The sequence below is a fragment of the Monodon monoceros genome, unplaced genomic scaffold (genome assembly GCF_005190385.1).
Source record: "Monodon monoceros isolate NGI ecotype Baffin Bay Population unplaced genomic scaffold, NGI_Narwhal_1 Super_Scaffold_19, whole genome shotgun sequence".
Taxonomy (NCBI): Eukaryota; Metazoa; Chordata; class Mammalia; order Artiodactyla; family Monodontidae; genus Monodon; species Monodon monoceros.
The window spans coordinates 13,385,728-13,409,854 of NW_021703775.1; the positions used below are offsets into that span (position 1 = coordinate 13,385,728).

Genomic DNA, 24,127 nt, shown 5'->3' on the forward strand with positions numbered 1-24,127 from the left:
ATAGTTTGCATCTACTAAATCCTAAGCTCCCAGTCCATCCCTCCCCTACCTCCTCTCCCCCTTGGCAACCACAAGTCTCTTCTCTACGACTGTGAGTCATTTCTGTTTTGTAAATAAGTTCATTTGTGTCATATTTTAGATTCCACGTACAAGTGATATCATGTGGTATTTGTCTTTCTTTTTCGGACTTACTTCACTTAGTATGATAATCTCCAGGTCCATCCATGTTGCTGCAAATGGCATCATTTCATTCTTTCTTATGGCTGAGTAATATTCCATTGCATATATGTACCACATCTTCTTTATCCATTCATCTGTCAGTGGACATTTAGGTTGCTTCCATGTCTTGGCTATTGTAAATAGTGCTGCTATGAACATAGGGGTGCGTGTAACTTTTCGAATTATAGTTTTGTCCGGATATATGCCCAGGAGTGGGACTTTTGGATCATATGGCCACTCTATTTTTAGTTTTTTGAGGAACCTCTATACTGTTCTCCATAGTGGCTGTACCAATTTACATTGCCACCAACAGTGTAGGAGGGTTCCCTTTTCTCCACACCCTCTCCAGCATTTGTTAGAAAATTCTTTTTTTTAATATGGCACATTACTTAATAAAAATTATATATAACGTGTACATACAGAAAAGTACATAGAACATATGTGTACAGTTTTGTTTTGTTTTTTTGTGGTACGCGGGCCTCTCACTGTTGTGACCTCTCCCGTTGCGGAGCACAGGCTCCGGACGCACAGGCTCAGCGGCCATGGCTCACGGGCCCAGCCGCTCCGTGGCATGTGGGATCTTCCCGGACCGGGGCACGAACCCATGTCCCCTGCATTGGCAGGCAGACTCTCAACCACTGCGCCACCAGGGAAGCCCTGTGTACAGTTTAATATACATTTGTGATTAAAAAGCAAAACTCTGCATAACTACCATCCAGGTCAAGAAATTCAGTATTCTGAAAGCCCCTTTGTGGTGTACCATTTCTTTTTTTTCTTTTTTTTTTCTTCAGGCTCATTTAATCCATACAGCAAACCATGATATAGTTATTGTTTTTCCCCTTTTTACACATAAAGAAATTGAGATTGAGACTGAGAGAGCTTAAAACCTGTGCCAGAGTGCCATGTTGCCATAGCATGAGCCGTAATTTGAATTCAGTCTGTCAGACAACCTCGAAGCCCCATACCCTATTCACTACACTACAGACACCTCTCCAAGCTCAGGTAGATCTTGCTTCCTGCTCTTATGTGTACCACTTCTTAAATTCAATTTGTTATATCATAACATGGACAACTGTACAAATAGGCCTGTTGTTTTCATTTGAAAATTAATTTCAGAAAAATAAATATTGCTAGTATTGATTTTGTTAAATTTTCAAGATAACTTGGCATTGGGAATTGTTGGCCCGACACTAAGACGCCTGAGAAGACTGTGGAAGATACTGTCGTTTCATGATTTACAAAAGCCTTGGCCCCAGTTGGTAACGGTGGTGCCACAGCGTGTAGCTGAGCCCTAGGCCAACAGTTGCTCCCCTGCCGTCACTCCAGGCTCCGGGAAGTGGTGGGCGGTCCTTCTCGGTGACTATAACTGGTGCCTCAGTTAACCGTTAATTCCTGTGAGCAATACCTCTGTTCCTTGGTCAGAAGTTGATAAGTAGTTTGGGCTTCCCTGGTGGCGCAGTGGTTGGGAGTCCGCCTGCCGATGCAGGGGGCGCGGGTTCGTGCCCCGGTCCGCGAGGATCCCCAATGCCGCGGAGCGGCTGGGCCCGTGAGCCACGGCCACTGAGCCTGCGCGTCCCGAGCCTGTGCTCCGCAACGGGAGAGGCCACAACAGTGCCCGCGTACCGCCAAAAAAAAAAACAACTAAAAGTGAATTGATTGTATAAAAAATAAATTCCCCAGATTTAAAAAAAAAAAACAAAAAACTCTTGGGACAGATTGCCCATGATGGTTGGGTGAAGGGTCCAGGACCCAAGGACCAGGAAACATCACACTAGACCAGGATTTCTCCGCCTCAGCACTTCTGATGCTGTGGACTAAATCATGCTTTACTGGGGCTGTCCTGTATGTTGTAGCGTGTTTAGCAGCATCCCTGGCCTCCACCCACTAGATACCAATAGCTTTCTCTCAGCTGTGACAACCAGTTTCCAGACATTGCCCAGATGTCCCCCAGGCAGCTAAATCACCCCCAGTTGGGAACCACTGCCTTAGAGGCTAGAATTCACATGAGGCTCATGGTCCCTCCACTGCAGCTGTGGAGGAGATGGGAGAGGCAACCTGGCTGAAGGCCCCTAATTTGGAGCAGTAGGAGGAATTAGGGCACAGATAGGAGGAATGCAGCAGGCAGATAGATGGAGGCAGTAAGTTGGGGAGGGGCCTTCTGGGTAGCAGTAAATGGCAGTGGGCAGAGGGAGGGTGGGTGCAGAGCTCTGCGGCTCTGAGGTGCCAGGCAAGGCTCCGTTCACAGAAAGCTGGGAGGAGTGTGTTAGCACAGAGCCCCGTCTTCCCTCTAGAGAATGGCACTCAAGCCTTCCCTTCCCACTCTTGAGCCGACCTTGAGCTCTTAAGCAGCATTAGATCTTTCTAAGAATTTTACCAGCTTTCCTCTTGAGCTTGTAGAGAGAGTCACGTGAATCTCTCAAGCGGGCTGGTTCCTTGGAGAGAGATTGCAATCGTTTGACATTTATTCACCCATCAGACGCGTGTCCGGCACCCACTTGGGCAAGGGCTGTGTGAGGTGCTAGGGACCCCACTGATCACCCAGGCCTGGATGGTCTGGCTCAACCAGCCCAGGCAGCCCTGGGAGAAGACAGTAAGCCTGTCGTCAGGCTACCCAGGTCACATCCCAGCTCGGCTCCTGGCTGTTGTGTCTCTTTGGGCCTCAGTGTCCTAGTACCTAGTCTGTAAAATGGAGTAGTAAGAATTCTTATCCCGTATGGGTGTTGAGAGAATATACAGGCTGTAGAGCAGTGCCTGGCATTAGTGAGTACTCAGTGATATTAATATCATTATTTTTAATTTTTTTAAAAATTACAACTACTACATAAGGACTGTAATAGACGTAACAAGTGTCAGGAAAATTCTGAGGGACAAGTGATCAAAGACGCAGAGAAGTGGCTCTTTTGAGGTGGGTCTTAAAGGATTAGTGAGACTTTATCGGGGGCAATAAAAGGGTTGTGGGAAGATCATGCACTAAAATTCAGGCAGAAGAGGGAGACAGCAGGAAGTCACAGATTGTGAGCTTGTGAGCCCGGCTCACCGGGGGACAGCTGCTGGCCTTAGGGTCCGGAGCTGAGGGAGGAGGGTCTGGGAGGCCAGGAAGGAGAAGGGCCTTGTCAGGGGCACTCAGTCTGAATGGACATAAGTCCCAAGCCCCTTTGGCTTGGGCCTGCTTCATTTGTTACTTCTTTTCTCCAAAATAGATTTAGAAGAACTCGCCATTTTCATCCCATTCTCCCTCCCCTGGGCAGTGAAATACTGAGCCTGCTCCCTTACATGTCAGTGTTTCAGAGCTTTTAGAGACTGGAAAGCAAATTCGTCTTGCTGTCCCTGTGCTGTCCAAAGGGAACCAGGTGGGGGGGATGCTGGCAGCCACTTCACATGCGAGTCCAGCAGACGGACGGAGTACTGGCCTCCCTCGTCTGGGTGCCCGTGCTTCCCACCTCTGTGACCACTCAGGAGGTGTTTTTGGCCATCGGGGTTCACAGAGGAGCAGATCCGTGGGCCATTGGGTCGAGATGCATTTTCCACCTGTCTCTTCTGCTGCTCACACGCTGCCTCAGGGCAGGGGCTGGACGCCACCCTGGCAGATGTGGCTAATAAGCAGGGCATCTGTGCCAAAGGACGGTGTGTTTATTTCTCTGGAGCCTGTGGTGTTGTGCCCGAGGCTCTACTGAATCAGACCGGTGCTGTCTGGCATCCCCTTGCTGCCGAGACCTCAGTCCCAAGGTCACGAGTGTCCCCTGGGTGGCTCTGGCCTTTGCTTCACCACTCTCTGAAACTTCCCAGAATGAACATATATTTCCTGAGCACTTACCAGGCCCAGGGGGTGTGGTTCCATGAGCGAGATAGACACCATCCTCGACTTTGTGGAACTTAAAAGGCTTGTGGGAGAGACAGACATTGAATAAACCATTGCACGTGGTGTGGATAAGGGCTAAGAAAGGGGACTATCTAGGGAGTGGCAGTAACGAACGGGAGAGGAACCTAATCTTCAGGGGGTGCTGAGGTCAGGAAAGGCTCACAGAGGAAGGAAGATTCTCCCTGGTATCTGAGAATACTGCTTAGGGGGCGGGACAGCACGGGGGTGTTGGGGAGACCCCCCTCTCTGAGCTGGCTTGTGACGGAATCCAGTGGGCTTCCCCAAGCTGCCTGTGTCTTTGGCGCTGTGGCCATCCCTCTCTTTCTTAAATTTCTTGCTTCCTTTCAGACTACTCGTTTGTCCCCTTAGCTGTCTTATCTTGTTCCCCAGATATAATTTCGGCCTTTCCAGAGGATGGCCCCATTTTTGGCTTCATGACCTCAAACCACCCTGCTGTGTTGCCAAATGACAGATTGAAGGAGGTCGGTGTGGATCTGTAACAGGACATAGAGGTTCCTAAGCACGTCCCAGCCATGAGCAGAAAACCTTCAGGGCATTCAGAAAAATTAATCAAGCCTCACAGCAGCATTTTCTGTAGCTTGGAGGATGCTTCTTGCATCGAAGATGACATTTTCCATCAAATAGGATGAATGAAAATCACATTTCTCTTTTTTCCCCCTCTCTCTCCCCTCCAGGCTAATATTTGGCACCCTTTACCCTGCATATTCTTCCTACAAGGCTGTGAAATCGAAGGACATTAAAGAATATGTAAGTAGCACTTTTGGGGGGCGGGGTGGTGGTGGTGATGGGGTTAGATGGGGGAGCTGGGCGTGAAGTGCAGGGGCGGGGCGCAGATGCCCTCTTTGGTGGGTACTGGGAAGCAGGGCAGTACGGCGACCTGCTGGGTGTGACCCAGGCGTCCTCTCCTGGCTAGACCTCCTCTTTAGAACTAGAGTGTGGAAGTGAGCACAGCGGGGAGGCTTGGCAAGAGGAAATGGCACCTGGAATTGGAGGCCCCCAGTGGCCACAGGCCGCTCTATGGCCTTGGAAGAGTGACTTTACCTCTCTGAGCCTCAGTTTCCTTGTCTGGACTGGAAAGCAGCGTTACTGGGAGACAGTCTGGCATTGGAGGCAGGAGCACAGGTCCTAAAGTCCAGCAGACCCTGCCTAGCAATTCTGATCCCCATGCCGGTTCTGTGATTTGAACACCCCACTGTTTAAGCCCTGTTGCTTTATAAGCTTTTAGAGGGCAGGAGTTACCATCGTCCTATGACTGTTTCCCACTGCACCTCGCAGAGGGCTGAACACACGGGCAGGGGATTAGGAGTACTTACTGGTTGGAGGATTGTATTACTGTTGGGTGATTTGGGTGCCCCAGTTACAGCCCTAAATGTGCTGGGCACCTCTGGGCAGGAGAACCATCAGACCACACCTTGATTGATGAAGACCTGTGGGGGGTGGCTGGGGAGGGAGGAGTGTCCGTCCCCAGGAGGGACAGTATCCCAGCTCGAAGTACAAAAGATATAGATTTTATCATCAAGAGACTGAAGTCAAGTTCTGGCTCTGACGTCTGATTGGCACCATGCTTGACAAGAATCTTAACTTCCAAGAGCCTCGGTTTCCTCATCTGAGCAGTGGGTGGATATCAACAATCCTAGCGCCTAGTGTTGTGAGGGACAAAGGGTCTTTGCTCCGCTTTTACTCAGAGGAGGTCACTTGGCAAGTTAGGCACAGGCAAAGACATCATTCAAAGCAGGTTTGCAAGTTCTCAGCTTTCCCAGGATGTCCTTAGGTTGAAACCAGCCACCTCCAGATCAGCTCAACCAGAGCTGCCTACACCCACTCTCTGAGTTTCCTAGAACTGCTTGCCCGGCTTGCATTTGCTACGAAGCAGGGGATCCAGAGGATCCAGACGGGGCGTGTTCTCCTGTGGAGGCTGGGTCCCCAGTATGTGTCTGTGAACGCATCTCAGAGTGTGAACTATAAATAGCTGTTAAGTTGCAAGCACAGAACCTCATGATTCCTAATGGACTCGGCCCAGGGGAAAGCACTGGGCAGCCTCCTCCAGGTGTCCCTTTCCCCGACTGCTTCCAGCCTGGGGAGGGGGGATGCTGTGCCAGGAAAGGAAGCAAAGCAGGGGTCACCGCAGTTCAAGGTCTGATCCTCGGATTTGCAGGGGTAGAAACTCAACGCTGTCCGCTGTCCGCTCATCCGGGAGAGAGCAAACCCTGGTGAATTGTTTTGCTCTATCTAAACTCAACAGGAGCCTGGTTTATGCCTAGAACGGCAATCATTACTTTAAACTGAAAAATATAACTGACGAGCAGAGCAGCTGTTTGTGTTGGCGGTGAGCACGTGCTTTTCCCAGGAGGGAAAGCTTGAGAGCTAAGATTAGACAGTTTCTCAGTAAAAATGGAACTGGAAGCAAGGCACCCAGTGGTATTACGGGAGACCTGCCTCCTTTTCCTGCACTTTTTCACATGCGCTCAACTCACACACTTGCATGCATGCTCACATGCTTTCTCCCACACGCATTTGCACTCACTTCTTTCCCTCCTTTTGACCAACAGACCCATTTGTCCGAGAGAAAAACCTTTAACTCCTGTCCTTTCCTCACCACCCATCCCCACCCAGATGCCCAGGTGGTCACTATGACCCTTCCTCTGTATCCTCCTTAAAATCTTTCAAACCAGGTCTCTCCTTCTGTGCTGCCTGTCTCTTCAATGAGGCTGTCATCGTCGTTCCCTGGAATGTCACAGTGGCCTCCTGTATTCGATTTTTTTATTGCCACGGTAACAAATTACCATGAATTTAGTGGCTTAAAAGAACACAAATGCGGGACTTCCCTGGTGGTCCAGTGGTTAGAACTCCAGGCTTCCACTGCAGGAGGCACAGGTTCAATCCCTGGTCGGGGATCTAAGATCCCACAAGCTGCACGATGCAGCCAAAAAAAAAAAAAAAACCACAAATGTATTATCTCACAGTTCTGGAGGTCAGAGGTTGGATGGGTCTCACTGAGTTGGAATCAAGCCTCCTTTTGGAGGCTGTAGGGGAGAGTCCATTTCCTCGCCTTTTCCAGTTCCTGGAGGCCACCTGCATTCCTCGCCTCGAGCCTCCTTCTCCGTCTTCAGAACCAGCAGCATTGCGTCTCCCACCGTTCTTCCGTAATCCTGTCTCCCTCTGACCGCAATCAGGAAAAGTTCTCCACTTGTAAGGATCATGTGAATACATTGGGTCTGCCTGGATAATCCAGGATAATCTTCCCATCTGAAAGTCCTTAACTTAATAACTGCAAAGTCCCATTTGTCTTATAATGTAATATACTCACAGGTTCTGGGGATTAGGGCGAGGACGTTTTGGGGGCAGGGGTTGTTATTCTGCCTGCCATACTGCTAACTGGTTTCTCCACCTCCTGTCCCTCATCTCATGCTCTGTTGTCTACATCACTTCGACAGGCCTTTGAAAAATGGAAATCTATTCATTTTACTCCCCCTGGATCCTTTCATGGCTGCTTATTACTTGCAGGATGAAGTCCAAACTCCATTAGACAGCGTTGAACCTTCTTGATCTTTCTCTCTCTACTTTCCAGCCACTTCTCTACAAGCATTCAGTGCTTCTTTTTTATAAAAAAATATTTATTTATTTTCTTTATTTTTTTGGCCGTGTTGGGTCTTAGTTGCGGCACGTGGGATTTTTTGTTGCGGTGGGCGGGCTTCTCTCTAGTTGTGGTGCGAGGACTCCAGAGCACTTGGGCTCTGTAGTTGGTGGCACATGGGCTCTCTAGTTGAGGCGTGCAGGCTCAGTACTTGTGGCGCACAGGCTTAGTTGCCCTTCAGCATGTGGGATCTTAGCTCTCTGACCAGGGATCGAACCCGCATCCCCTGCATTGGAAGGCAGATTCTTTACCACTGGACTACCAGGGAAGGCCCACGTTCAGTGCTGTTGTTCTCAACACCCAAAGTGTGGTCTGTGGACCGGCATCATCAACGTCACCCGGGAGCGGGTTAGAAATGCAGAGTTTCAAGCCCTACCCAGACCTCCTGAATAAAAATTGGCATTTTTAACAAGATCCTCAATTTGAGAAACACCGCTCCTGATGTTCATAGCTTTTTATGTCTTTCCAAACTTACTGCAGTAGTCAAAGATTTGAGACAAAAACTTAAACAGAAAGGAATTTATGGGAATTTGTAGGATTAACTAGAAGCCGGGGGAAAGATATGCAGAAATTGGGGAAGATCTGAGAAGGCTGGGTGACAGCCAAGCTTATACCTCAGGAAGGGTCTGGTTCGGAAGCTGCTGCCCAGGTCACCACCATGGAACTGTCTGCCAGCTGCCCATGGCTTTGGAACATTTCATGAAGATTCAAAACCCTGGATAGGGGCGTTTGATTTTTCCAAGCCTGGATAATAGGCCTTGCCTCCCATAAAGACCTGCATGCTGGGAGACACCCTCCAAATGAGAAGGCTTTGGATGCTGGTAGTTTAACAAAAATACATACACACGCGCGCGCACACACGCGTGCACACACACACACACGCACACACAGCCCCCCTCAGAGATACTGCACGTTTGGTTTCAGACCACAACAATAAAATGAATATCACCAAAAAGTGAGTCACACAAACTTTTTGGTTTCCTACTGCATATAAAAGTTGTTTTTTACATTATGCTGTAGTCTGTTAAGTGTGCAATAGCATTATGTCTAAAAAAACGCTATACACACCTTTATTAAAAGGTAATGCTTTTGGGAAAATGGCACCAATAGACTTGCTTAACCACAAACCTTCAGTTTGTAAAAAAAAAAAACCCCAAAAAACCACAGTATCTGCAAAGTGCATTTAAAAAAGCACAGTAAAACGAGGCATGCCTATATATTATATACATGAAAATATATAGTATAATGATCTAAATTACAGTTACTTCTTGGGCTGCACAACATCCACATCCACTTTTTTACCCAGGTTTTGGCTTTTAAAGAAACCTTCCAGGGACTTCCCTGGTGGCGCAGTGGTTAAGAATCCGCCTGCCAACGCAGGGGACACGGGTTCGAGCCCTGGTCCGGGAAGATCCCACATGCCGCGGAGCAACTAAGCCCGTGCGCCACAACTACTGAGCCTGCGCTCTAGAGCCCGCGAGCCACAACTACTGAAGCCCACGCGCCTAGAGCCCATGCTCCGCAACAAGAGAAGCCTCCGCAGTGAGAAGCCCGCGCACCGCAATGAAGAGTAGACCCCCCGGGCTTCCCTGGTGGCGCAGTGGTTGAGAGTCCGCCTGCCGATGCAGGGGACAGGGGTTCATGCCCCGGTCCGGGAGGATCCCACATGCCGCGGAGCGGCTGGGCCTGTGAGCCATGGCCACTGAGCCTGCACGTCCAGAGCCTGTGCTCTGCAACGGGAGAGGCCACAGCAGTGAGAGGCCCGCGTACCGCAAAAAAAAAAAAAAAAAAAAAAAAAAGAGTAGCCCCCACTTGCCGCAACTAGAGAAAGCACGTGCACAGCAACGAAGACCCAACTCAGCCAAAAAGAAAAAGAAAAAAAAACTTCCAACAAGAATTCTCTACCACTCATTTATTGATGCTTGCTAAATCCAATTCTTCATCTGAGTCCAGCTCCAGATCCAGTATCCTCCGGCTCTGACAGGATCTAACCTTAATATTCAACCCTCTAAAAATTAAATTGTCAAGTGAACCATCACTGATACACCGTATGTACTATGCTGGGGGAGAAGGAGAATAAATAAAAATAAAATTAGTTAAAATATTTCAATCTATACATAACACAGAAAGGAAGAAAATGGATAGAAGGCACAGTCCTTATTTAGGCAAGTGGTCATGAGTTCATAGTTGGTATTTATGTCTTTTGTTAAAAGATGATTTTTAAAAGGGTAAAATAATGATTCTTGTACAAATATAAAATTAACACATGTTGAAAATTTTACTTAACTCCTTAAGTAATGAGGGAACCAGTAAGGTGTTAAAAAAACAGTTCAAAGGAGACTCCAAAGAACATATATATATATAAGCATTGAGGAATTACTAAGTGAATTTGTTCATAGATATTCAACTGATTTCTTGGGAAGCAGGGCCATTGGACCCAATTGTACCTCCATTGGACAAAATTCTTTGGCACATCTATAGACTAAATTATTTGCATTGTAATCAGTTTCCTGTAACTTACAAAGTTGCAAAATAGCTCAAAGACATTGTAAAACAAGACACCTGCAGAATTAAGATAACTCGGAAGGCTGCTCTGGACAGCACCTAGCATTCCACAGGACACCCATTCCAAAGTCTTTCACAACTTTTCCTATTACTTCCCTCTTCCACCATCCAATCAGTGCTCCCCTGTGCCTTCAGTGTGGTTTCTTCTCCAAGTGTGTGGCCTAAATCTTCGTTCCTGAGGAATCTGAGACCTTAGTAGTCTTACCTCTGTAGGGTTGTAGTAGTGATCCATTGACTTTACCTCTGAATAAGACAATACTAGGGGATCCCCTAGAGGACCCTTAAATTCCATCCACCCTCCTTCCTGCCACATTGTGTAGTAGCAACTCTAGTTCCCCTTAATAGGCAGGATCAGTCAACCCATGAAAGCCCATGAGTCCTTTTATTATCTATTTCCTGGTGGCATGGTGGTCTTGAAATGGCCAGGTGACCTTCTAGTCTCTGCTTCCACTTCATCAGAACCATTTTATATCCCTCACGGAAGCATCCATCTTTCGAGTACTAAAATTATTGAAAAGCAGAGTTCAGAGGTTTGAGGATGAGAAGCAGAAGTGTTGTGAGTGGGTTAGACCAGTGATTCTCAAACTTTAACATGCATATGAATAAATAGAGAGTTTTACTAAAATGCAGATTCTGATCCATTAGCTCTGGAGTAGGGCCTGAGATTCTGCAAGCTCCTAGGAGTTTCCAGTGAACTGGAACCACAGCCCATGAACCACACTTTGAGTTACAAGGAGCTAGCGTTAGGCTTAATCATAAGAAACACCACCCTCATTTCCTTGGTTCCTGAACCTTTAGATTCTGGCTAAGATCCAGTACCTTGTGTTGGTCACTAGTTCAGAGAGGAAACTGCATCCTCTAGGACAGCATATCACCTCACAGAATACTGACTCCCACCTGGTTCTTTTCTGGAACTCTCCAAAGCTCTTGTAGCATTGTATAAGGCCAGCTGCCTCAGGGCATTGGGGTACATGATTAGATCAGTGATTCCCCAAAACATCAGTCTACTGTCATATTTCTTCTGCTGTAAACGAGGGCCCTTGGTCAGAAGCAATGTTGGGATACATCAAAATGAACTGAGTCCACAGCTTGCTGTATGGCTGCCAGAAACATGGCAGTGGGAAAAGCAAGTCCACATACCCAATAAATGAATATTCCAGAAAAGAGTCTATGCTTCCCTTTCTATGAAGGAAGGGGCTTGTTATGATGAGCCTGCTCCCAGGATGCTGGCTGGTGCCTTAAGATATGGTACTGTCCTAGAGATACTTAGTCACTACTGCTGGCAACTTGGTGTCTGAGCAGGGTCATGGCCAGGTTGCCCTTGGTGAGAGGGATGAACATTGCTGAGCCCATGTGTTCCCTCTGTCTACATGACCACTGGTCCATGAGCCCATTGAACATGCAATATCATGTTGGGGTAAAAGGCTCATAGACATGCAAAGGGCTGGTCATCTCATCCGCCTGATTACCAAGAGCCTCCTCTGCCATCAGGACCTTTTGGTGAGCATTAGCAAGGACCACAAATATTTGCGTTCTGTGGGCCCATTCGTATAATTTCCAAAGCACCTCAACACCAATCGCTCAGTCTTGTCCCTTCCAAGTACCTCATCATCTATCCAGATTCTTACCTGGTGTTTTAAAATGTATCCCAGATTGGTTTTAATCAGGTATGGTAAGGCATGCAGACACAGAAATGGCTCATGGAGGCAGAAGCTTTTACTCACAGTTCCCTGGAAGTAGGAGGCACAACACACCATGCAGGGCCACATGGAGAAGCACGAGGGTCAGTGAGGGGAAAATGTGGGCAATGACCTTTATCACGGTTTCTGTGGGAAAGGAAAAGCAAGGCAGAGTAAGCAAGCTTAGAACTGGCTAGTTGGAATAATTTCAGCAGGCTCTGGGGTGTAGGGGCTGCCTCTAGGTATCTGGTACCAGGTCCTGGGGTGATTAGGGCTGGGAAGTATTGGCTACCTATGAGAGCTCCATAAAGGAGGTAGTTTGGAGTATGGATCCTGGATTGGGCAGTTTGCATGTTTGCTCTGGGGCAAGAATGTCTCAAGAATTAGCTAGTCCTAGAGGCGGCAGTCTCTCTCCAGTCAGCAGGACCCCAGATGTCACAGCATCAAGACTACAGAAAATAAGAAAATACAGTTAATAAACCTGGTGACAGTATAAATGTATTACCTCAGGACATTTCTTCTTCCAGGCTAACTGTGCTGCTCAAAGTTCTGCCTGCAGGGAATTTCCTTCCCCACTCCCTCCAGGTCACCCCTGACTATACAGTTGTCCACTGTGAGCTCGTGCCAGCAGATGGTACAGACTCATCTGTCAACCAGCCTCACATTTGTCCTTTCTCGGTCATTTGGCATAGGGAATTCCCCGTGAGGCTGAAGCAGGGCCCGGATGCAGGAGGAAATGTGAGAGGCTCAAGAAATAGTAGTGTGACTGCATCGGGGAGGCTAAAGGTGAGGCGAAGCTAAGAGGTGGCTGACTTTGCTGTCTCCACAACTCATGGGGGAGACCTTTTGCAGGCTCCCAGGAGCCCTGGGAGCAGGGTCTGATGGGCTGTGGGGTCTCAGCCCGCCTCTGTGGCTCATGGAAGGTCAACATGCTCTGCTTCCCACCCTTTATTATGGCCTAGGGTTACCACTGCTCTCCTATCTTCTCATTCCTGTGCTTTACCAGTCCAGAGGGAGTTCCCAGTTATGCTGTCAACTCTCCACTCTAGAGTTGCCCCCAGTGATAACCTCGCAAATCAGCAATAACTTTCTGTCTCTTTTTTGGATGCTGGCCCACCCAAGCTCCCCCTCATCTTGCAAGGAATTTTGGGTAGAACCCCTCAAACCTGGCAAGTTCTATTTCAAATCTTGGAAAAATAACTTACATTTGGTTTCTCTGAGGCCTAGGGGGGAAAACCATTTCCAGGTAATTTATTTATGGTTTCCGTGAATGAGTCACCAGTATTTCATTTACCTTGTGAAGCTCAGTGAGTCATTCTCAGACCCTTCCTTCTGCATGAAAGTGTTTTAAAGTGGAGGAGTACATGATGGAAACTTCTTTTAGGCTAACACTTCCAGCCTCCTCTCTGCCTTGGCTCCCTCACCTTTGTCTTCAGCCCCAACCCCCCTCCTGAGATTTAGTTTTGCCTTTCCAGAGGCCTGTTGGGCATTCTTCTTGGATGTCCTCTGGGACCCTCAGACTGTCCTCTGCCTCATGGAGCTTAGCTTCTTCTCCCTAAATTGGCTCTTTCTTTACTTTCTTGCTAGTGTGAGGGGCTCCATAACTATCCATCACTCATGTCCTGGCTTCACCAGGACCCTTTCATCCCATGTATACCTAGCAATCCATCTCATGGGGAGCATCTGCGGCTTTGCAAGCTATCTAATTTTGTCTTCTCAAAAAGCCACCTAGGCCAGTATTTTCCAAAGTGTATTCCATCTCAACCTTGTTGAGACCGTTCTTTCTTTTCCATTCACAACACCCAACATTCTAATCCAGGCATTTAAAACACATTCACCTAGAACCTACTATGTGCCAAGAACTGTTTTGGGTACAAAAGATATAATGATGTGCAAGAAGAGCTGGTCTCTACTCTCAGGGAACTTACAATGTAGGAAGAGAAACATCAGAATAAACAGATACTTTCAAAGCAGAGTGGTAAGTGTTATGACAGGGAACATGTATGATACCATGGGAGGAAGAAAGGAGAGGATACGTGAACTTTGGGCACTTCCTGGAGGAAATGACAGTTAAGTTGATATCTGAGGGCTGAAATCTGGAGGCAAAAGAAGATGCTCTATTAGGAAACTGAAAGAGGTTCGTTATAATTGGAGTGGAAAATTCGAGAAGGTATGTGTGAGGAGGAGAGCTTTTGGTGGAGGTAATCAATGTCCAGTTTATGCAAGGACTTGTAAGCCAATTTAAGGAATTGGGGCCTTATTGTAACAACAATAAGGAGCTATTGAAGGCTTTAAGCTAGGAAGGAGAATCATCAAATTTGGGTCATTCTGACTGGAATATGGAGGACGGATTGGGAAGGGGGTAGAGGTATAAAAACCAATCAAAAGGCTGTAGTTTTGTTCTAGGCAGGAGATGGTGGTGGTCTGAAGTAATGGTAGAGGGACGGAGAAAATATAAGTTCAAGAGAAATAAGAGGGTGGAAGTGACAGAACTTGATTCATTGGCTGTGTTAGGTGAAGAATGCAGAACTTCCTAAAGGGAGAATGTCTAGTCTAGGGTTAGAAGAGGATGTCAAGAACAAAGCCCTGGGGAGGAATTGATGAGCCTGAGAAGTAGCCAGAAAGTTGAGAGGGAAATCAGGTAGTGGTGCGAGAGCTTTTCAGTAAGTGATAGTTTCACATCTAGCTGAAAAGTCAAGCAAGTCAAGTGAAAAACTGAAAAAGGGTCCCTTACACCCCCTTGAAATATGTTTCAAAGACCCCAGTGAGGGCAGTTTTGATGTAACGGATGCAGTGCACTGAGTAAGTGAGGGATGAGGAAGTAGACACTGCAAGTGTAGGTGACCCACTGGAGAAGTTTGTATCTAAGCGTTGTGTCAAGGAAAAATATTTTTTTATTGTTGTTATCATTTTCCTTTGTTTTTAACCAAAGATACTAGAGTGTGGTTTGAACACTAAAAAGAAAAAGCCTCCAGAGAGGGAATTCAGGCTCCTGGCAGTGTATCTGGATACCAGTGGTGGGAATTCCTGGATCTTGGGCCCCAGTATGCCATGGACTTTACAGCTGGACTAGATCTTGTTTGCTCCCTGATAAGGAGCCCGTTCTGCTGCAGATAACCTTGGTAGCATGTAGCATCTTAGATAGTAGTTTCTTTCTTTTCTTTTTTTTTTTTTGCGGTACGCGGGCCTCTCACTGTTGTGGCCTCTCCCGTTGCGGAACATAGGCTCCGGACGCGCAGGCTCAGTGGCCACAGCTCACGGGCCTAGCCACTCCGCGGCATGTGGGATCTTCCTGGACCGGGGCACGAACCCGTGTCCCCTGCATCGGCAGGCAGACTCTCAACCACTGCGCCACCAGGGAAGCCCCGATAGTAGTTTCTTTTGATGGACTAAGCCAGCCTTGTTTCCAGGGGACTGTCTTGTTTTTCTAAATAGAGAAGTCCTCTAATTAATCTATTGTGCCACATGTTTCAGAGTCACAAAGACAATGGAGATTCACCAGAACTGCCTTCATGTTTGAAAGATATTTTTGCTGGGTATAGAATTATAGGTTGACACTTTTTTTTTCTTTTAGCACTTTAAAGATGTTATTCCATTTTCTTCTGGTATTCATTGTTTCTGATAAAAAGTCAGTTATAATTCTTATTGTCATTCCCCTGTATGTAATGTCTTTTTTCCCTTGCTTAAGATTTTCTCTTTGCTTCTTAGCAGTTTTACTATGATGTGGCTAGGTGTGGTTTTCTTCATATTTATCTTGCTTCAATTCATTGGATTCCATGGTCTTGTGGGTTTGATACTTTGGTCAAATTTTGGAAATTTTGAGTCGATATTTCTTCAGATAATTTTTCTGTCCAGTTCTCTTTTTGCTCTCCTCTAGAATTCCTATTCCATATGTGTTAGACTGCTTGATGCTGTTCTACAGGTATTGAGACTCTTCATTCCGCACCTGCCCTCCTCCAATCTAGACTTCAGCCTGGTTGACTCTATTGTCTTGTCTTCAAGTTCACAAATCTTTTTTTGTGTCCAAGCTGCTATAAATTCCATTCAATAATTAAAAAAATTGTTTTTTCAGATATTGTATTTTTCAGTTCTAGGATATCGTTTAGTTCTTTTTAAAAATTTTCCTTCTTTCTCTTGAAATCTCCCATCTCTTCACTCATTATATCTACCTTTCCCTATAGATTCTTTAACATATTTCTACTTTTTAAAGAAAGTAATATTGAACCCACCCTTTTTCTCCTAGGATAAGTGTCTTGTTAAGTGGTGACAGAAGAAAAATTTAGCTTTATAACAAAATATTTGTTAATAAGTTGCTGTATATCTTCTTTGGTGAGGTGTCTTTCAGATCTTTTGCCATTTTAAAAATTGGGTTATTTTTGTTGTTGTTGAGTTTTAAGTATTCTTTGTTTATTTTGGGTACAAGTCCTTTTTCAGATATATGTATTGCAAATATTTTCTCCCAGTCTGTGGCTTGTCTTTTCATTCTCTTAACAATGTCTTTTGCAGAGCAGAAGTTTTTTATCTTAATGAAGTCTAACTTATCAGTTTTTTTCTTCCATGGGTCACACTCTTGGTGATGTATTAAGATTCATTGACAAGCTCCAGGTCACCTAGATTTTCTCCTGGGTTATCTTATAGAAATTTTATAATTTTGCATCTATCATTTAGGTCTGTGATCCATTTTGAGTAACTTTTGTGGAAGATGTAAGATCAACACCTATATCTATCAATTTCTTTTGAATGCAAATATCCAGTTCCCAGCACCATTTATTGAAAAGACTATCTTTTCTCCATCGATTTGCCTTTGCTCCTTTGTCAAAGATCAGTTGACTATATTTATGTGGTCTGTTTTGGAGCTCTATTCTATTTGTCTAGTCTATCTGATATATTTATCTGTAGTTTCACTAATACCACACTGTCTTGATTATTGTAGCTTGTGTCTTGAAGTTAGATAGTGTCCATTCTCTAACTTTGTTCTTCTTCTTCAGTATCATATTGGCTATTCAGATCTTTTGCCCTTCCATATAAACTTTAAAATTAATCTGTCGATGTCCACGAAACAATTTGCTGGCATTTCAATTGGGATTACATTGAATGTATAGGTCAAGTTGGGAAGAACTGACATTTTGATAATACTGAGTCTTCCTATCCATGAACATATAACATCTCTCCATTTATTTAAATCTTCTTTGATTTCTTTCATCGGAGTACTGTGGTTTTCCTCGTACAGAGCTTTTGCATATTTTGTTAGGTATATTCCTAAGTAATTAAATTTTTTGGTGCTAATATAAATGGTATTTTTCTTTTAAATTTCAAGTTCCAGTTGTTCTTTGTTGGCATATAGGAAAGCAATTGGTTTTTATATTTTTTATATGATTATTTTATATATTAACCGTGTGTCCTCAAACCTTGCTATAATTGCTCATTAGTTCCAGGTTTTTTGGTTTTGTTTTTGTCAGTCCTTTTAGGTTTTCTATATAGACAGTCATGCCATCTGAAAAAAAAGATAGTTTTATGCCTTTCTTCACAGTCTGTATACTTTTTATTTCATTTCTTGTCTTATCGCATTAGCTAGGACTCCCAGTATGATAGTGAATAGGAGTGTTAAGAGGGGACCTCTTTATCTTGTTTCTGATCTTAGTGGGAAAGCATCTAATTTCACACCATTAAGTGTGATGTTAGCTGTAGTGTTTTTTGTAGATGTTCTTTGTCAAGTTGAAGAGGTTCCCCTCTATTCCTTTGCTGAGAGTTTTTATCATAAATGGGTATTGGATTTATTAATTATTGACTCATTTTCTAAAAGATATGGGCCCTTGGCACATTTTAAGTTGGGTTTTGTCTTTTTATTATTGAGTTGTATGAGTTCTTTATTATTTGGATACAAATACCATATCAGATATTGATTTGCAAATATTTTTTCCCATTTTGTGGGTTGTCTTTTCACTTTCTTGATGGTATCCTTTGAAGTACAAAAGTTTTAAATTTTGACAAAGTCTAATTTATCTATTTTCTTCCTTCATTGCTTGTGTTTTTGATGTCACATCTAAGAAAACATTGTTTAATCCAAGGTCACAAGAATTTACTCCTGTGTTTTCTTGTAAGAGTTCTTACACTTAGGTCTCTAATACATTTTAAGTTCATTTTTTGTATATGGTGTGAGGTAGAAGTCCATCTTCATTCTTTCACATGTGAATATCTGGTTGTCTTAACACACATTTATACTTTTTAAAGTCTTTGCTAATTATAAAATCTAGGTCAAATATGGATCTGTTTCTATTGACCAGTTTTTCTCTTAACCATGGAGTATGTTTTCCTGTTTCTTCATATATATAGCTTTTCTTGTTTATTGGACTGTTATGTATAATACATCATAGGAACTCTAGACCTGCATTGCCTTCTCGTGAAGAACGTTAATTTTTGTTCTCACAGGCAGTTAAATTCTGACAGATCATCTTGACCTTGTGGCAGCTAGGTTTTACGTTTTATTGGGGCAGGTGTATTTCAGTTTTGCTCTTAGTCCTAGAGCTAATCTCTTAGTCCTAGAGCATAATTTTTATTCCTAAGGTATGGCCTTTTAGGTGTTTCACTGGAAATTCCCAAATGTTTACCAAGCTCCTCTAATTTGGCAGAACTTGAACTCCAAGGTCTATTTCTCCTCCAGTGGCAGAAACTGAATCTCTTTCAACTCTCAGTTTTCCAGCTGTATTTTACTCAGTCACCTTGGAATATTACCTGATTCTGTGCAATTCAGGAGCCAGCCAAGAAATTGAAAGGAATTTATATGTGGATTTGGGGGCCTACACCCTTACGGCTTCCCTCTTACTGGGGATTTTTCCTTTTCAGTTTCCAGCACCATTGGCAGTCTCAAACTCTATTTTCCGCTTCCTCAGGCAAATAAGACTATGGGTTTCTTCTGGAGTTCTATCTGCCCCATGATTTGCCAGCTAGGGAGTTTCCTTAACTACATCAGCATGGATTTACTCTGGTGTGGTCCCCCTTATTTCAAGAGTTGGATCCTTTCCAGTTTCTGCCAGCTTTTGATAGCTTTTCTAGCCTTCAGACAGTTGTTTTAACACATTTTGTTCAGGGAATTCCCTGGCGACCCAGTGGTTAGGACTCTGCGCTTTCACTGCTGAGGGTGCGGGTTCGACCCCTGGTCGGGAAAGTAAGATCCTATAAGCCGTGTGGCGCAGCGCGGCAGGCAATCAATCGATCAATCAATCAATAAAATAAAATATTTTGTTCAGAGTTTATTATCGTTATTGGCAAGAGGATTAGTCCAATACAAACTACCCCACCATTTCCAAAAGCCAGAAGGAACAGACTAAGGAATTTGGACTTTATGCTGCAGGCTAGAAGATTTTAAATGGAGGATTAATAGGTTGAGTTCATGCTTTTGGGGAGATTAGTATGGGGATCGTTTGTAGAATGGATTGGTGAGGGGAAAGCCAAGAGACAGGGAGGCAGTCAGGAGACCCCTGCAGTAGTTCAGGAGAGAGGGGACCAAGGCCTCAATCGGGAAAGAGAGACAGTAGAAATGGAAAAGTATGGTCACATGGGGGAGATTAAAAGAAAAGATCCAGTTTCTGGGAGGGACTATGGGGATTTCCCACATGGAAGGGTTTTTTTGTTTGTTTTTGCTTTTGTTTATTTGCCACACCATGGCATGCGGGATCTTAGTTCCCCGACTAGGGATTGAACCCACGCCCCCTGCAGTGGAAGCATGGAGTCCTAACCACTGGACCGCCAGGGAAGTCCCTGGAAGGGTTTTTAAATGACCAGTGAGGATTACCATCATTCCATATCAGAGAGTCTGGCCAGGTTAAGGTTTATTCCAGGGTGTGTCTCTGTGGAGGCTTGAAAACTTTATTCACCTGGTGTTAGTCCTGGGCAAATGACCTGACTGAAACCTGAGTCACTGCTGGTCTTCAGGTCTCCCTGGCTCACCTGAGGGCTATTGAAGGCCACCTAAAGTCTACTTAGAGCTTGAGCCTGGGTCAGTTGTGGAAACAGCCTGTTTGCCCCCAGCCCCAAGGTCTGGAGTAGAACTGGACCAACCAGGGGAAAGATAGGAAAAGGGGTTACCAATGCAGGCCACTCTGCCTGGACACATCTCAGCATCCACTGTCGGGGCCTGCTCTCTTCAAGTTGGCAGCCATTCCTCCTTGACCTTTTCTGCTAGCTTTGTTGCTTTCTCCTTCAACAGGTCAAATGGATGATGTACTGGATTATATTTGCACTTTTCACCACAGCAGAGACATTCACCGACATCTTCCTTTGTTGGTAAGTACTGCAGGAATTGGGACTTTTCCAGGAAAGATGTTGCCAAGTGTCAGGGAGAGGTGGGAAGGTCTGAAAGCAGTCTCAAACCTTATTAGCACAGAGAAGCAGGTGCAGGAATGCTAACTGGAACATTTCAAATCAATTAGTCTGTAAAATTGTTCTTCAAGTAAGTAGTTATTGGATGACCATGTAAGAGCAGGTATTGTTCTTACAGTGATATAATGATGGGCAAGATAAACACAATTCCTCAATTAATGGAGCTGGTAAAGAAGCATTCTTATGTTAAAAAAAATAAAAAGGAGAAAAACAGTACACAAAAGTGTGCAATAAAACTAAGTTTCTCTCATAAAACTAAGTTTCTCCCCTACACCATTCACTCTCACCGTTACTGCTTTTCACAGTTGTATATACTTTTTAAAAATGTATGCGTGTGTATACGTACACACATATACACATACTTTTCCTTTTTTAAAAAACAATAGTACTGTAGTATACCTAACAGTTCTCACTTTGTTTCTTAAATTTATTTTTGAAATACTTTGACGTAAGCATAAATAGATCTACCTACTTTTTTAAAGGCCACATAGAATTTCATGGTATAGATGGATCATAATTTATTTAATCAGTCCCCTTTCGATGGACAGCTTTTTCTCTCTCATAAACAATGCAGCTATTACAGCAATGGACCAAGTGAAAATCATAAGCTAGGTGTTTGTATTCATATATTGTGTCTTAGCTGAAAGAGGCTGTGAATAATATACAGTATCCTGTTTGTATCTAAAGGGTCTGAGTTTGTGCCCATGTGAATGTGTGCTAAAAATAGTGTGGAAAATACTTGTCTGTTAGCAAAAGTTATTTCCGCAACTTGGGATCATGGGGTCAGTTTCACATTTGCTGTGTTGTTGTATGAATGTTTTACCATGATCAGGTTTCATCAGGGAAAATAATAAAGATATTTCCATTTTGGGAAAAAAAAAAAGTTCTTACCCCAAAAAGGATTAGCCTGGACTTACCCTCTGGGATGTCCTAGATCAAAGACATCCACTTCTCTGAACACCACTTCACTGAATCCTGTCTTGGGTCAGTGGCCTTAATGACCTCAGTGTGTAGTTTTTCCCCTGAAGGAGCCTGGCTTTCATCTCTACTGGGAGAGATAGATGTCTCAGCTATTATGGCCTTAAGCTGGAAGGAAGGAATCTGGATTACCTAATTCAATATGCTTGTGCCGTTCTGCCCTGTCCTGTGCCCAGATAAACGACAGACTGAAGACGGGGCTGGGTCTCCACCACTGGAGACGGAGCTCTGCTGAGCCATTTTTGCATCTTCCCCAGACCTCAGAGGCTGGCACTAGGAGGTGGACCTCATTTTGTGCAGAGCTACAGTGGGGAGGTTCCTGTCTGCCCTGCAGAGGTGAGAACAGGCCAGACCCAGTGAGGATTGTGCAGTCGATTAAAGAGCATGGCCAGCACTTCATGTCGTGCAGCCTTCTTAATGATGCCCTCCTTCTGTCTGGGGCCAGGTGGCCTCCTGCTGTCCTCCTGTCCCTTATCATGAACAAAGCGGGGAGAGCGTTAGTCTCATGAGCTCTTTCCCGGGGGTTTCGGGCATCTCAGCCTTGCTGCTCTTTCCTGGGTGGAAATCCTGCCTGATGGATATGCTGCTCCCTGGTAGCTGGAATATGTTTTACCCATGGCCCTGGAATTTTAGTCTCACGCCTAATAAGTGCTCAACAACTTTTTATGGGATGGATTTGATTTTGATTTGGGGAGATGTATTACTTTTATTTTTTTAATTGAATTTTTGTTTATTTTTGGCTGCGTCGGGATCTTCAATGCAGCATGTGGGATCTTTCGCTGTGGCGTGTGGGCTTCTCTCTAGTTGTGGTGCGTGGGCTCAGTAGTTGTGGTGCGCCGGCTTAGTTGCCCCGCGGCATGTGGGATCTTAATCCCCCGACCAGGGATCGAAGCCACATCCCCTGCATTGGAAGGTGGATTCTTAACCACTGGACCACCAGGGAAGTCCCAGTGTATTACTTTTCTGTTGCTGCAGTAACAGATTACCACAAATTTAGCAGCTTAAAACAATACAGATTTATTATTTCACAGTTTCTGTGAGTTAGAAGTCCAGGTAGAGTCAACTGAGAACTCTGCTGAGGAACTCACAAGGCCAAAACCAGGGTGTGGGTCAGCCTAGGCTCTTATCTGGAGGCTCTGGGGAGATTCCACTTCCAGGCTCATTCAGGTTGTTGGCAGAATTCAGTTCCTTGTGGCTGTAGGACTGAGGTCTCCATTTCCTTGACGTGTGCCACCCTGTCATCTTCAAGCCAACAATGGCACGTCATCTCCATCTTCTTCTGTTACCAGCCAGAGAAAGATCTCTGCATTTGCTTTTAAAGTCTCAGGTAATTAGATTAGACCCACCTCAGTAATCAAGTATAATCTCCCTATCTTAAAATCAGCTGAGTAATTACCCTAATTACATCTGTAGAATCCCTTTGCTACATAAGGTAACATATTTGTGCGTAACATGGGGAGGAAGGCCATAGGATCAAGGTCATGTGCTGCATGCCACAGGAAGGCATCTGATAACTAGGGTATTTGGAGCATGTGCACAGGTATGGGTAGAATCCCCCTCTCTTCCTGACCCATGTGGAGGCCTCATCTGGTCCCTCGTTAGTCCCTCTGAACTGGTGCTGTCCATGCAGTTTGTGGGTGGAAAGTGAGGGTCCCTTGCCTCTCTCCTGGCACCGTGGGCTCTGCTTCTGCAGGGAATGGTTCGTTGAGGCCCTTCCCTGCCTGCCTCGGCACAGCCTGGACACACCCTCAGTCTGCTTTCTCTTTTCCTGCCAACCTCCAGGTATTACAGATCATGGTCTCCTTCTAGGAGAGTCCTTCCTCTCCATCCTCCCTCTCGCCCTGGGAATGGACATGGGATAGACCCATCAGACACAGGACCCCCTTTCCCTTCCAGGGAATGGACACCAACTCAGCTGCTCTAAGCTCTGTTTATAATTGAAAGGGGGGCGGGGTAGTCCTGCACCTTCTGGCTTCCTAGAAGCATCTTTAACTTTTGTTTACTTCCTGGACTGGAGATCACCCCTCATGTGTATACTCTTCCCGTCACTCTTCACTCATCCCCATCTTGCTCTCTTCACCCCTCCACCAGGGCAGTTCCCTCTTCATTGGTAACTTTTAAAAACTTTCTGTGTTGATGAAAACAGCAGTTGTGTATGGTCACAGAAGAGATAGGATGGGGGCTTCCCTGGTGGCGCAGTGGTTGACAGTCCGCCTGCCGATGCAGGGGACGCGGGTTCGTGCCGGGTCTGGGAGGATCCCACATGCCGCGGAGCGGCTGGGCCCGTGAGCCATGGCCGCTGAGCCTGCGCGTCCGGAGCCTGTGCTCCGCGGCGGGAGAGGCCACAACGGTGAGAGGCCCGCGTACCGCAAAAAAAAAAAAAAAAAAAAAAGATAGGATGGTGGCTTTTTTCGCAATTTGTATAAGTGATTTCATTTAATTTTTTAAAAACTATAAAATAATACATACACATGACAAAATAAAATTGAAACAATACACTAAAAAGTAAGCAGGTGCCTCTTCTTGTCCTCTATTCTTCTATGTTGGTGGCTTAGGGGCAGAATTCTTTTTTCCGCTGTAGTGTGTGTGTGTGTGTGTGTGTGTGTCTGTCTGTCTCTCTGTCTGTCTAGCCTCCCTCTGTCCACGCTCTTCCCTTCCTTTCCTGTCCTGGCTAAGATACACAGCCTTTACTCCTACCCAGGATATCTCGTTCCACAGTAGAGAGGTAGGGAGGTTTCCCACTTATGTTCTGTGGCGTGAGGCTTTAGATTTCAGCAGTAGCTCTCAGCTTCT

The 24,127-nt window shown here is 45.3% G+C and overlaps 1 protein-coding gene across 2 annotated transcripts in view; it reads left to right on the forward strand.

Annotated features, from left to right (window-relative positions):
- The window catches only part of REEP1 (receptor accessory protein 1), a 109,475-nt gene that overhangs the window by 48,673 nt on the left and 36,675 nt on the right, over window positions 1–24,127 (forward strand). For both annotated transcript variants that reach the window (XM_029232492.1, XM_029232491.1), the window contains exons 2-3: window positions 4,774–4,846; window positions 20,184–20,260. In XM_029232492.1, coding sequence (XP_029088325.1) covers window positions 4,774–4,846; window positions 20,184–20,260 — 150 coding nt within the window. The remainder of the gene's footprint in view (window positions 1–4,773; window positions 4,847–20,183; window positions 20,261–24,127) is intronic.